At 41.1% G+C, this 12,500-nt stretch overlaps 1 protein-coding gene and 1 long non-coding RNA gene across 4 annotated transcripts in view; one reads left to right on the top strand and one right to left on the bottom strand.

Moving 5' to 3' along the window:
• LOC138969043 (prestin-like) overlaps positions 1-12,500 on the top strand; it is a 69,355-nt gene that overhangs the window by 39,626 nt on the left and 17,229 nt on the right. For all 3 annotated transcript variants that reach the window (XM_070341734.1, XM_070341736.1, XM_070341735.1), the window contains exons 3-12: positions 373-574; positions 4,241-4,351; positions 6,481-6,722; positions 7,075-7,239; positions 7,824-7,979; positions 8,681-8,763; positions 9,310-9,457; positions 10,090-10,203; positions 11,119-11,196; positions 11,528-11,623. In XM_070341734.1, coding sequence (XP_070197835.1) covers positions 373-574; positions 4,241-4,351; positions 6,481-6,722; positions 7,075-7,239; positions 7,824-7,979; positions 8,681-8,763; positions 9,310-9,457; positions 10,090-10,203; positions 11,119-11,196; positions 11,528-11,623 — 1,395 coding nt within the window. The remainder of the gene's footprint in view (positions 1-372; positions 575-4,240; positions 4,352-6,480; positions 6,723-7,074; positions 7,240-7,823; positions 7,980-8,680; positions 8,764-9,309; positions 9,458-10,089; positions 10,204-11,118; positions 11,197-11,527; positions 11,624-12,500) is intronic.
• The window catches only part of LOC138969044 (uncharacterized), a 4,938-nt gene continuing 4,715 nt past the window's right edge, over positions 12,278-12,500 (bottom strand). The window contains exon 3 of the long non-coding RNA XR_011456357.1: positions 12,278-12,500. This exon is cut by the window's right edge and continues 381 nt beyond it. This is a non-coding gene — a long non-coding RNA (uncharacterized lncRNA).

Genomic DNA, 12,500 nt, shown 5'->3' on the forward strand with positions numbered 1-12,500 from the left:
AAGTCAAAAGTCAAAATGACTACCTGCCCATTACGACCGCCCATTAGGATCCCTCACGATTGTTGGCTATATATTAATTAACTATTCCATAGCGACCAACTGTCTGTAACGACGATTTTTGATCGGTCCCTTGGGTCGATAAAGACAGATTTGACTGTAAATGCCACAAAACTCTGTCGGTCATACTCCCAACCTTTCCTCAACCGCTGGGCTCTGTCTTCTTCTTCTTCTCGTTCGCTCCTTTTAGACTTCCACTCCATTAGGGACACCATGTTGCCAAACAGCTTCTCCTTCAGGCTGATAACTGTTGCACCGCGTACAAAACGCTTCAACCGCTGGACTTAAAATATAGCTTTTATTAACCCGTTTCAGCCCGATGAGCCCCCTACACCCCTCCTGACGGCTGCCAAGGATAAGCTCGGTCTGGCACTCACCTGCAACAAGGAGAAGGCCAAGAAGACATGCCACAGCGTCTTCCCCTTCATGCGTATCATGCGCAAGTATGACGTCAAGAATGACCTCATCAATGACCTCATTGCGGGGCTGACGGTCGGGATTATGCAGTTACCTCAGGGTAAGGGTCGGTGTGTGTGGGGGTGAGGGTGTGTGTGTGTGTGTGTGTGTGTGTGTGTGTGTGTGTGTGTGTGTGTGTGTGTTTCTGTATGTCTGTCTGTCTGTCTGTCTGTCTGTCTGTCTGTCTGTCTGCCCCACATCAGCTGTGCGTTTATGTGCGTGTCTGTGAACGTGTCTGTGTCAGTCTGCCTTTCTGTCTGTGTGTCTCTTTGTCTCTGTCTGTTTGTCTATATCCGCCTGTCTGATTGTGCGTGGGAATTTGAATGACGTCACTCTCGGCAAAGCTTGCAGTTACGACTTTCACGTTCTAGCGTACTATCGCAACACGTATGTAATGCATACATGGTTGTTGACAAACAACACAGTTGTGGAGGGAGAATTTCCTTAACTTTGCGAAGGAATTTATCCGTGGGAACATTTTACAATTCATGTAGTAAGCCAAGACTCTTGCCGCTCATTATTTCTGTGCTAACCCACAATCGTGCATGCGGCGGGTCTTTCTAAGTGTAAACACCTCATAACCATCCCTTTGTGTTCGCCGCGCACCTGTCAGATTTACAGGGTCACGCAGACAATGCACTGATCTGTTTGAACTAGCGAGCTTGGAAACGACCAGATGAGATGACGAGACAAAATAAGGTTATAACCGCACACCTTTTTGACGATGATGATGTTGAGAAGGCCGTTGAGTGGGCTGGGCTGGGGTGTCAGTGCATCTGTCTATTAATACAACAGAATGCTCTAAAGGGAAAGAGATTTTCTAATTTGCCCTTCAAGGTGGTCGTCTACATTTTTGCTTTTTTTTCTCTCAATAATCTTATGGTTAGATTTCGGTAAAAAGTTATGTCAGATGATGAATGAACCATGGGGAAAAAAGTTTTAGAGAAAAAAATATATGTACAAAAAGTTTTTATTTTGGGGAAGTGTGAGTAACACTTCCAATGTTTCGTTTTCCATGTGCAGAGACCATGTGCTTTGCCTATAAATATCGACCAATCAAATTCATGTCACTTTGCTAACAGCCAAACCCACACAATAAGAGGAACAGTTTGACACTGGGTATTGGAGCGCTGTCCACGATGTTTTTTTTAAACGAACGAAATGCACGGTATTCGAGAGGAGTTTTGCCCTCGACATTTTCCAAATAAGGATATCCTACTACGCTGGAATACTATTATGAATGTTCAAACGACTGCCCTGGCTTCGTCCTTCCTGATCGAAGGGGGATGTATTGTTGATATTTGTAGGTAATAGACACAGCATTTTAATGGTTTAATGTCGATTTCTGTATAAAAATGTAGACAAGGACCTTTAAGCCTGTCCTAAACTGGGTGAAGTCGACTACGCGAAGTAAGCCTATACTTCGCGAAGCTGGCCGCACGAAGCTTTAGCGCCGAGTTTTGGGTAAAAAAAAGACTTCGTTAAGTCGTCGCAAAGTCGATTTCGGGCTCAAGTCTCTTCTTGGCGTTCGCAGAGGTTACACGATTAGTCCAGCACTGGTGATAAATGTTGTCGTTTTCTCCAACTCCTGTCGACTGCCGTATAGTTTGGTCTGCAAGGGAGTTGGTGACGGCCACACTTCTTTTCGTTCCTCATCTAGTAAGGGACATCGCTGTAAGATGTGTTCCGCTGTTTGGTCTTCTTGACCGCAGGCACAGGTTGGTGATGGCGCCAGCTTGAACTTTCGGTTCATGTGAGTCGGGCTCAAGTAAGGACGGGCCTTACGCCAGTGACAACAGTCAAGAAACATTCAAAAGGGTGCGGAAATTTTGCTTTGGAGTGCAAAATCGCGTTGTTCAAATCGCGATTGACCGTATAAGAGTAAGTCTGGTTGAGGTCAAATTTTAAGTTTATCTTACTTTTTAAAGCACCTTAGAAGTGTCGCGCGTTGTAAAAGTGGTTGTAAGTTCATACAATTAGCCGAACGTTGGCACCGAGATTATCCGAGATCTTGCTCCTACACTCTATAGGCTACCATGACGTCACGGTTAGAATGAAGGGTGCACACTAACCTTACAAATAAGACGATCAAGTAAGAGAATGGGCCAGAGACTTTGACAGAGAGAACCACCTGTCGGAAAAAGTTCAACGGCGTTTTCTGTTACACCATAGACCATTTATCCTGGACCGCCAACTAGCTCTCTCTCCGCTCTTTCTCTCTATTACGAGGTAGCGGCCTCTCGCATTTAGGAACCTACGCTTACAAGCCTTTCAGAAATCAGGGGGACGTGATATCCGGTGTCGATTGTAAACATGGACGAAGTTGCCGAGGTAAGTTCTGAAAATGCTAAAATAAACTCAGCAAAAGTGCATATGGAACGTGTTTTTCGATGAGTTTTGTTAAGTTTAGTTTGGAGTTTTGGAAAATCCAGTTCATTGTCACCTCCCATTGTCACAAATAACTGGAGCGTGCTTTCTTTTCACTGTCTTCGAATCGCTCGCCTTTCAAACCGGACGCGACGCGCCCCTGAAAGTCGAGCGTCGTAACCTCGAAGGGTCACGTGACGAGTTGGCGGTCCAGGCTATTTGGTCTATGGTTACACCGTGTGTATTCTCGCGGCCTTGGTCGAGGGTGGGAGACATACAGAAGAAGGGGAAGAATTAAATGCACGAACAAGAGTAATCAATTATCACAAAGCCTCATTCGCATTGCATTACCCACTTAACCTTCATAGGTTGTTTTTTGTCCCTTCAGTAACGTTACTGCATGTCGCTCTGTACAACCTTATTGATGACCTTGTGCGTTATATGGTGACACCATGACGTCACTCGTCGATCAGCGCGCTGGCTTCTAGCAGGATCCAAGGATAGATTCGCCAATTTAAAAACCCTATTGCATGAACAATCGCATAAAGATTGTACTACTACAAAAACACAGTATCCACAAACGCATGGATTATACTCAACAATGAAAAACCCGCGGCGTAGACGCAGAAAAACCCATTAATGTCAGAGCTGATTAAAAGCGTTGTCTCTTGTTAATTGTAGCGGACGGAAGTGACTTTGCATTATGGGTATTCAGTTTAGTTACGCATTTTTTTCTTTGGATCGGTACGAAACAACTTTACGCAACCAAAAAATGCCAAACCATTTCTCCACATAAATTTCTTTTACATTAGAAGTATAAGACAAAGATGCAAATTGCGTGTGAGTTCATTCATTTTAAGCCAGCTGACAGAGATATGATGCCATGAACGTTTCCCCCCTCCCCCTTCTCAGATACACACAAAGTTTACCATATATCAGATTTTTTGCATTGATTCTCTTTCTGTCTTTCGATCTGTCTGTCTGCCTTTCCTTCCTTTTTGTGTCTGCCTGTCTCGTCTATATATATATGTGTGTGTGTGTGTGTGTGTGTGTGTGTGTGTGTGTGTGTGTGTGCGTGCGTGTGCGCGTGCGTGCATGCATGCATGCGCGCGTGCGTGTGTGCGTGCGTGAGCGCGCGAGCGCAAGCGCGCTTGCGTGTATCTATGTGTTTGGTGTGTGGTGTGTTGGCATTGGTGATGGTGGTGGAGGTGGAGTTTGAGTGCTTGCATGTGCGCGTCCGTGTGTGTGTTAGTCTAATTGTCCTTTGGTATCCTTTAGTTGTCTTTTTTTTTATGCAAGGCGTTCCTGATGAGTTTTCATGATATGGACCTTAAACTCGTTGTTATCGTTGTTGTTGCAGGAATGGCGTACGCCATGTTGGCAGATCTACCACCCGTTGTAGGGTTGTACATGTCATTCTTCCCCACCCTGATCTACTTCCTCTTTGGTACATCAAAGCAAATTTCCATGGGTACGTAGTTCCAGTTTTCACGCATCAAAGATTTCAAGAGAAAAACATGTTTTTGCCAATTGAAATAACCTTCTGTGATAACCCACCACAGTATTCGTTCACATTTCAAGAGAAAATATGTTTTTGCCGATTGAAATATCTTTCTTCGGTAACCCACCACAGTATTCGTTCACATTTCAAGAGAAAATATGTTTTTGCCGATTGAAATATCTTTCTTCGGTAACCCACCACAGTATTCGTTCACATTTCAAGAGAAAATATGTTTTTGCCGATTGAAATATCTGTCTGTTGTTATTTTCCAACCACAGGGCTCCTTCACATTTCAAGATAAAATAATGTTTTCGCCAATTGAAATATCTGTCTGTAGTAAATAATCACAATATTCGCTTACAGCTTTAATTTTCAACGTTTTGCCATACAGTATTTGTCAAAGAGCATAAAAAAGTTAAAGCAGTCTTGCTGCATGGTACCGTTAGTTTATGCTGATCACTATCTCATATTAACTCTTGACACAGCCTATGCAGCAGGAAGAAAGCGAAAACAAAATAATTCCCAGCTTTCTCTTCAGAAGGATTTGGATGAAACGGACACTCTTTTAGCAAATAATCCACAAGATCTGAATCTGTTTATGAAAAGAGAAAAAATTTAAGTAGAGCTTGAGCTCTTTTCATTGGAAGAAGCCCAGAGTGCCCAAGTTCGCTCTCGCGTTCAGTTCATAGAAGAAGGTGAGAAGAACACAAAGTATTTTTTGAATTTGGAAAAAAAGTAAAGCTAACATGAAAATTATGGATCGTTTACAGACAGAATACGGCAGGGTATTTAATACACAGAAAGAGATTATGAAAGAACAAGTACGATTTTTTAAAGACTCATATGAAAAAAGCGCGGAATTTAACCAACTCAACTCAACTCAACTCAAATTTATTAATCCATATGGAAATTATATTGTGACAATACTCATTTCCAATCAAAAGAATAAGAATGCATAATAAAAAAAATAAAAACATCATAAGAAAATAAGTGAGTATGATTATTATGAGTATGATCACAGTCTCACTAACGCAAACCAGATGAGCGCAAACGAATTTGTACAAGATTTAAATATACCATTTCTCTCCAATGACCAAAAAGGTGAATTGGACTCGGAGATTACCAGGAAGGAATTAACTATTGCCCTTAAATGATTAAATAACGATTCAGCCCCAGGTCTTGATGGCCTCACTACCTGTTTTTATAAAGTATTTTGGTTGAAGATAAGGGATGTAGTTCATGCCTCATTTGTAGCATCATTGTTAATGGCGAATTATCGACCACTCAAAAACAAGCTGTTCTGATCTTAATTCATAAAGGTAAAGATTTACCTAGGGACGATCTCGGCAATTGGAGACCAATATCTCTGACAAATACAGATTACAAGATAATTGGAGGGTTGGAAAATATGTAAAGATTTTGTTTATAAGAAAATACATGTTGCCATCATTTTGAATGAAGAAAATGTATTTTTGGGTTATTTTAGGGAAAGTTTGAAAAATGATTATATTTATTTTGTGAATCATTGTATTTTAATTACCAAAATGACCATTGGAAAATTTAAATATGGGAAAAAGTTAGATTTGGGTGTATTATTGGAAACTGAGCTGAACATTAGGAATAAATTTATGTTATGATTATTTTTATTTATTTATTTATTTAAACATATTACTTTACTGATAAAGTAAAAAAAAATTTTTTTTAAACTCTTGACATATTCATAGACTTCCTGGTATGAGTGGCTGTCTAAATGGCGGAGTAAAAACGGTCATACACGTAAAACCTCACTCAGGTTTGAAAATGGCGAGTATTTTACTCACCATGGCGAGTAGAAACATGTAACTGGCGAGTAGAAATGTCCATCAACTCGCCACATGCCAGTAGAGTTGCTGAAACAAATTGTTGGTTTGGCTAGTAAAGTTTGCTCTCAGGCTAGTAAATTTTCAGAATCACTAGCTAAAGGCGAGTACACCATTTGTTGGACTTTCAGGGCTGCCGTTCGTGCAAAACATTCACGAGTGTACGTGGGAGTTTCAGCCCAAGAGCGCAGAAGAAGAAGAAGAAGTGGTATGATAACGCTGATGATTGCTCGTTCACAGGCACGGTGGCGGTGGTGAGTCTGATGACGGGTGGAATCGTTGCCAGGGAAACAGAGGCCTGGAGGATGAGCAGGATGACAACAATACCGACGACGACAACGGCAGCACCATTAATGACAACCCTAGCAACGTTAGGATTGGACAACACCACAGCAGCAGCAGCAACAGCCATGGACGCGGAAGAGATAGCGTACAAGATACAAATCGCTACCAGTGTGGCTTTCATCACTGGTTTGGCTCAGGTGAGCAAGTTTTAGTAATTATGATAGTGAAAGTTAATAAATAGTGAACCCCAGATTACCAGTAGTTCCATGCTCTCCGCGCTTCACATACTTCCCACGAATAACAATACACTATTTTGAATGCTTTACACATCCAAAAGGGATACAGACTTTTTAGGCTGAGCTGGGCAAGATAGTCATACTGATTTCCACATATCCATGAATCACTGGTAGGTGCACTTTGCTGATAAACCCATTTTATAATTGAAAACATGTATTTAATGGCATATGGATCACTAACGTTAACACCTAAATTACTGCGAATATGTACAACAGTGGACATCGTTTAATGACAAAATGTATCTGATGGCAGATCGGAATGGGGCTGTGCCGGATAGGCTTCGTCACCACCTACATGGGAGATTCGCTGGTGAGCGGGTTCACCACTGGCGCAGCGGTACATGTCTTTACCTCCCAAGTCAAGTACGCCCTGGGGCTCAAGATTCCGCGCTACGAAAACGTCTTCCAAATCATCAGGGTATGACCTTCTTCTTGTTGTTATTCTTCTGATGAGTTCGTTGGCTGCGTCTCCCACAGTCATGCACTCGTGTTTTGTTTTGTTTTCTCTTGCACGAATGGGCTTTTATGTGTACGGCAGGTCTCTCTCCCCCCCCCCCCCCCTCTCCAAATTTTAGGCAGTCCTACTCTATTGTTGTTGTTGTTGTTGTTGTTGTTGTTGTTGTTGTTGTTGTTGTTGTTGTTGTTATTGTTGTTTCTTTTTTTTCAAACAAAATTTTTGGGGGAGGGGAGGGGAGGAGGCTAAGAACTGACATATCTATGATGACTGTGTGATGTTTGCACTGTCAGTTTGCACATGTTTTCCTTCGTGCATAGGTAATGTCTGAGTTTTGTTTTCCAGCATCACCAATGCAAAGTATTATGTGTGTTATGTGCAGAAGTGTTGACTGACATCTGCCGCACAGTTACTCACACAGTACAGTTATCATAAACGGTTCTTTGTATGGTTGCAAACGTATGGACCGATTACTACCTTTATTTTCACAACTATTGCAGCATGATTCTTCATATCGTAATCGTTAAATGTACGATATTTGATTGCAGACGTACGGATCCATAATCACCAACATCCCTAAGACCAACATCCCCGAGATGGTGATAACACTCATCTGCATCATCATCCTGTACATCGTCAAGGTCCAGATCAACCAGAGAATCAAGGACAGGTGTCGCATCCCCATCCCCATTGAACTCATTGTGGTGAGTACACAAACGGGTTTCCAGAATTTTAAAACTATCGTATTCGTTCTCTGTTTGCATGTCTGTCCATGGTTTTTCTCTCCCCCCCCCCCCCCCCCCCCCACACACACACACATAGCATATTAACTCTACCTGTCCCAAGATAGGCCAACTGGCCCTAAGAGGACGTACAAACTAACTAGTCAGTCAGTCATCACTGGGCCCCTCGATCCCCCCGCCCCCCCCCCCTTTCTCTCTTACCTACAACGGTCCAACAGAATGTGCTGTGGTAAATACTAGCGACTGGAAATCTGTTCACTAAAACAACAGAGAAAAGACAACACAAGATAGTGTGTCGTTTTTTCTTTACCAATATTTGGTCAGATTCTTCAGGGCGACTGGCCTTTCACTTTCAAAAGATAAAAAAAATGTGCACATTTATAAGGGAATTTCTACCTTATCTCCGCAGTACGCAGGGGGAAATATGCAGTCACTATGCGAAGAGGATGCGGTATAAAATAACAAGTATCCTGCATGTGTTATGTGCATTTGAACCAGCAGCTTAAATGTTACAAGCGCCGCATCCAACAGCTCAGTGGATGGTAAAAGTTGTCCTTTGTTGAGGGGTGTCCTCTCATCAATCACATTATACATAATGATGCAAAGGCTGTGGCCGGACAGTACTTGGTTCATTGCGTTCATCCTTTTCCCTTGCCTTGCAGGTGGTGACAGGAACACTGGCCAGTCACTATGGCAACTTCAGAGAAATGTGGGGTATCCGCACAGTGGGCAAAATCCCTGCAGGGTAAGTGGGTCCTGGTTCCTTTAGCAGACGAGCACTTGTTTTTGAACACTTGGGTGTGTTTGTTATTACTCCTGGCTGACTGACGGGTGCTTACAAAAGTGTTATTTTCCAAAGTTAATGCGTCATATCCACGTTAGAGCTCCTTTAGGGGCACATGCTTTTGGTGATGCTGAAGCAGGCACGTAGTTGAATTAAAAGAGGAACGATAAACCCTTTTTTTTTCTTTTTTTTTTTTAAGTTTTACCTGTATGATTTTGTTCAGTAGTCTCTGATCTTAAGACAAATCGCTCTCTGAATTTTTCGTTTTTCCCCTAAAACAAGCTTTAAGTAAGCAAATCAGCAGGCTGTATTTTGCCCAAACGTTTTATGACATTCTGATCACATCGCATAGGTTTAGATTTCTCTGGGGGAGGATGTTAGGTAAATTATGCAACTTTTTTTGTACACAACTTTTTGTGTGCGATGGTTGTGTACAACTAGCTACATGGAACAACTCTGCATTGTGTAGGCAACTCCTGAGTCTTTGTGTCAATTTATTTTTTCCAGACTACCAGAGCCATCAATACCGACGTTCGTGAACGTGTCCAGCTACGGGTTCGAATGTGTGGTGGTTGGAATCGTGGCCTTCGCTCAGTCTGTCTCCCTTGCCGTTCTGATGGCCAAGAAACATCACTACGACATTGACGCCAACAAGGTCAGAACTGGGTTACCTTCTGGGATTTGATAGCGGGAAGATGGGCCAGGCTGGTGTGCTCATAGCATGCGGGTAGATTTCGCTGAGTATGTTCTGGGCATGGGGATGGATCTTTCTTTATTTCTTCCTTTTTCTCTTTCTTTATTTCTTTCTTTCTTTTTTTCTTTCTGTCTTTTTTTCTGTCTGTCTGTCTTTCTTTCTTTCTTTCTTTCTTTCTTTCTTTCTTTCTTTCTACCTTTCTTCCTTCCTTTTTTTCTTTCTTTTCTCAGATTTTTTTTTAATGACAGCATTTTGTGATAGGGAAGAGAGGGCTTGGTTTCTGACACAGAAAATGGTACTGTGCGAAGGGAAAACAAAAGATGAATTACGTAGAGCATCTGGTCCAAAAAAAGGTTGGATTTACTGTAACGCTCGCAATCAGAAATGCATGATGTTTGGCATTGGGAGGGATAGAGTATGAGATTTGTAACAAGAAATTACAAGAGTATTGTATTTGTCACAGGAGACTGCAGAATGATAAATTAAAACATTAATAAAAAATTTTTTAAAAACACCGGAGTGCAACGTTTTGGTTGGACCTGAAATTATCTTCGAGACACAATCCAAGAATATGCTTTTGTTGTTTGTTGCAGGAAATGATAGGGTACGGTGCAGGGACACTCTTCGGTTCCTTCTTCTCCTGTTACCCCATCGCAGCCTCTGTGTCCCGTAGCTCTGTGCAGGACTCAGCAGGAGGAAGATCACAGGTAAACATAAAATATCTCGCACATTTTGTGAGCAATTGTAAAATCTCCGATGACGACCAATCCCGTTTTCGACCCGTTTCCTTGTAACGGATGCAAGTCACTTTATCAAGTAAATTTTCAGTGCGTATTATCTTAGTAATGTGTGTGCTGTTTTCAGCTTTTTGTGAGTGTTATGTTAATAATGTATGTGAATTGTATGGACATGTCATGTGTTTGACTCTGTCAAATGTGTGTACTGTGAACAACGTTTCAGTGTGTAATATCTCAGTAATAGGTGTACTGTGTGCAAATGTTCAGTGTGTATTATCTCAGTAATGTGTGTACTGTATGGACCTTGTCAGAATGATTTATCTCAGTAATATGTGTACAGTTTGACAGTTTTAGTGCTTAATATCTTCATTTATCGTGTGCATCTTTTCAGTGTATTATCTCAGTAATGTAAATACTGTGTGCATCTGTTCAGTGTATTATCTCAGTTATGTAAATACTGTGTGCGTCTGTTCAGTGGATTATCTCAGTAATGTAAATACTGTGTGCATCTATTCAGTCTATTATTTCAGTAATGTAAATACTGTGTGCATCTATTCAGTCTATTATTTCAGTAATGTAAATACTGTGTGCATCTGTTCAGTCTATTATCTCAGTAATGTTAATACTGTGTGCATCTGTTCAATTGATTATCTCAGTAATGTAAATACTGTGTGCATCTGTTCAGTGGATTATCTCAGTAATGTAAATACTGTGTGCATCTGTTCAGTCTATTATCTCAGTAATGTTAATAAGGTGTGCATCTGTTCAGTGGATTATCTCAGTAATGTAAATACTGTGTGTATCTGTTCAGTGGATTATCTCAGTAATGTAAATACTGTCTGCAACTGTTCAGTGTACTATCTCAGTAATGTGTATAACGTGCAGCTTGCCAGTGTGTTTTCCGCTTGTCTGGTGCTCGTCGTCATTCTGTTCATCGGACCTCTCTTCCAAGAGCTTCCCAGCGTAAGTTAAAGCAAAATAGTTCTTGCATTTACTTTTGGCAATTCAATCGCAAATAACATAATGATAATAGCACCATATATCTGTTCATGAACAATAAGAGTAAACCAGCTATGTTACGGCCGTACGCTTCGGTTATTATCTCATGTTTCTTCTTTTCACCTGTAGTTAAGATAGGCGTGCTTTCAATGCGAATCATATTCGTGACTAGTAGTATTTTCAACGCAATTTTTAATACGATTCGCCCCGAGTGGTAGCGGTGGCCACTTGGGGACATGTATTGCTAATACGCCACCATAGTTTTCAGTAAGATTTATGTTTTTGTTTTTTTCAGTGCTGTCTCTCAGCGATCATCATGGTGGCTTTGAGGTCCATGTTCCTACAGGTCCTTCAGCTCAGGCAGCTCTTCAGAGTCTCTCCCTTTGATTGCGTGAGTTGTTGTTGTTGTTGCTGCTGAACTACTTCTTGTTGTTGTTGTTGTTGTTGTTGTTGTTGTTGTTGTTGTTGTTGTTGTTGTTGTTGTTGTTGTTGTTGTTGTTGTGTTGTTGTTGTTGTTGTTGTTGTTGTTGTTGTTGTTGTTGTTTTGTTGACGGTAAATACATATGTGACCCTCCACCACGAAATGAGTCGCATGTCACCTTTGCATGATTTTCATATTTTTACATTTTCCCAAAGAGTTTTTTATGCTCTATCCAGTGGTGAAAACCGTTTTAGAAAAGAGCGAAAACTGTTTGAGTTATAAGCCTGTGACTAAGGTGACCCTCACACAAGACACTCCCCGGACTTATATTAAGCCTAGCGCAGAACCGCGCGAGGTGACATGCGACTCATTCCGTGGTGGAGGGTCACATATTGCATCAATAAATATAATCTTTGTTTAAACATAAATTCTCTGGCACAGTGTCTTTAGTTAGACATATAGAAAACAAGTTTGTGCAGTAACTCATGTTTCCTGATTTATTTACCAAATAGGATTTTTTTTGGTCATGGGACGAACCATTCTCAATTTTTTAATTGCCCTTTTTTGAAACACTTAAGTTTGAATTGAGCAACAAGATTAGAACTATTGACATTTAGAACAAATACCAGCATAGACCTGTGATAATGTAGAACAGAAACCAATATTGTATTGACATGTTTCAATAATCGATATACGGACATGATTAACCGGGTATCTAATTGTTATCCTTTTTTTTTTTTTGTCAAGCACATCATTGTGGGGCTTTTATCCTTTCTTGTTGACTTATGTTTATTTTGTCTGCATTAATGTTCCGTTTTAGTCTAATTTTGTTCATTTGGTTTCTAAG

Source organism: Littorina saxatilis, linkage group LG6 (genome assembly GCF_037325665.1).
Source record: "Littorina saxatilis isolate snail1 linkage group LG6, US_GU_Lsax_2.0, whole genome shotgun sequence".
NCBI classification, from domain to species: Eukaryota; Metazoa; Mollusca; class Gastropoda; order Littorinimorpha; family Littorinidae; genus Littorina; species Littorina saxatilis.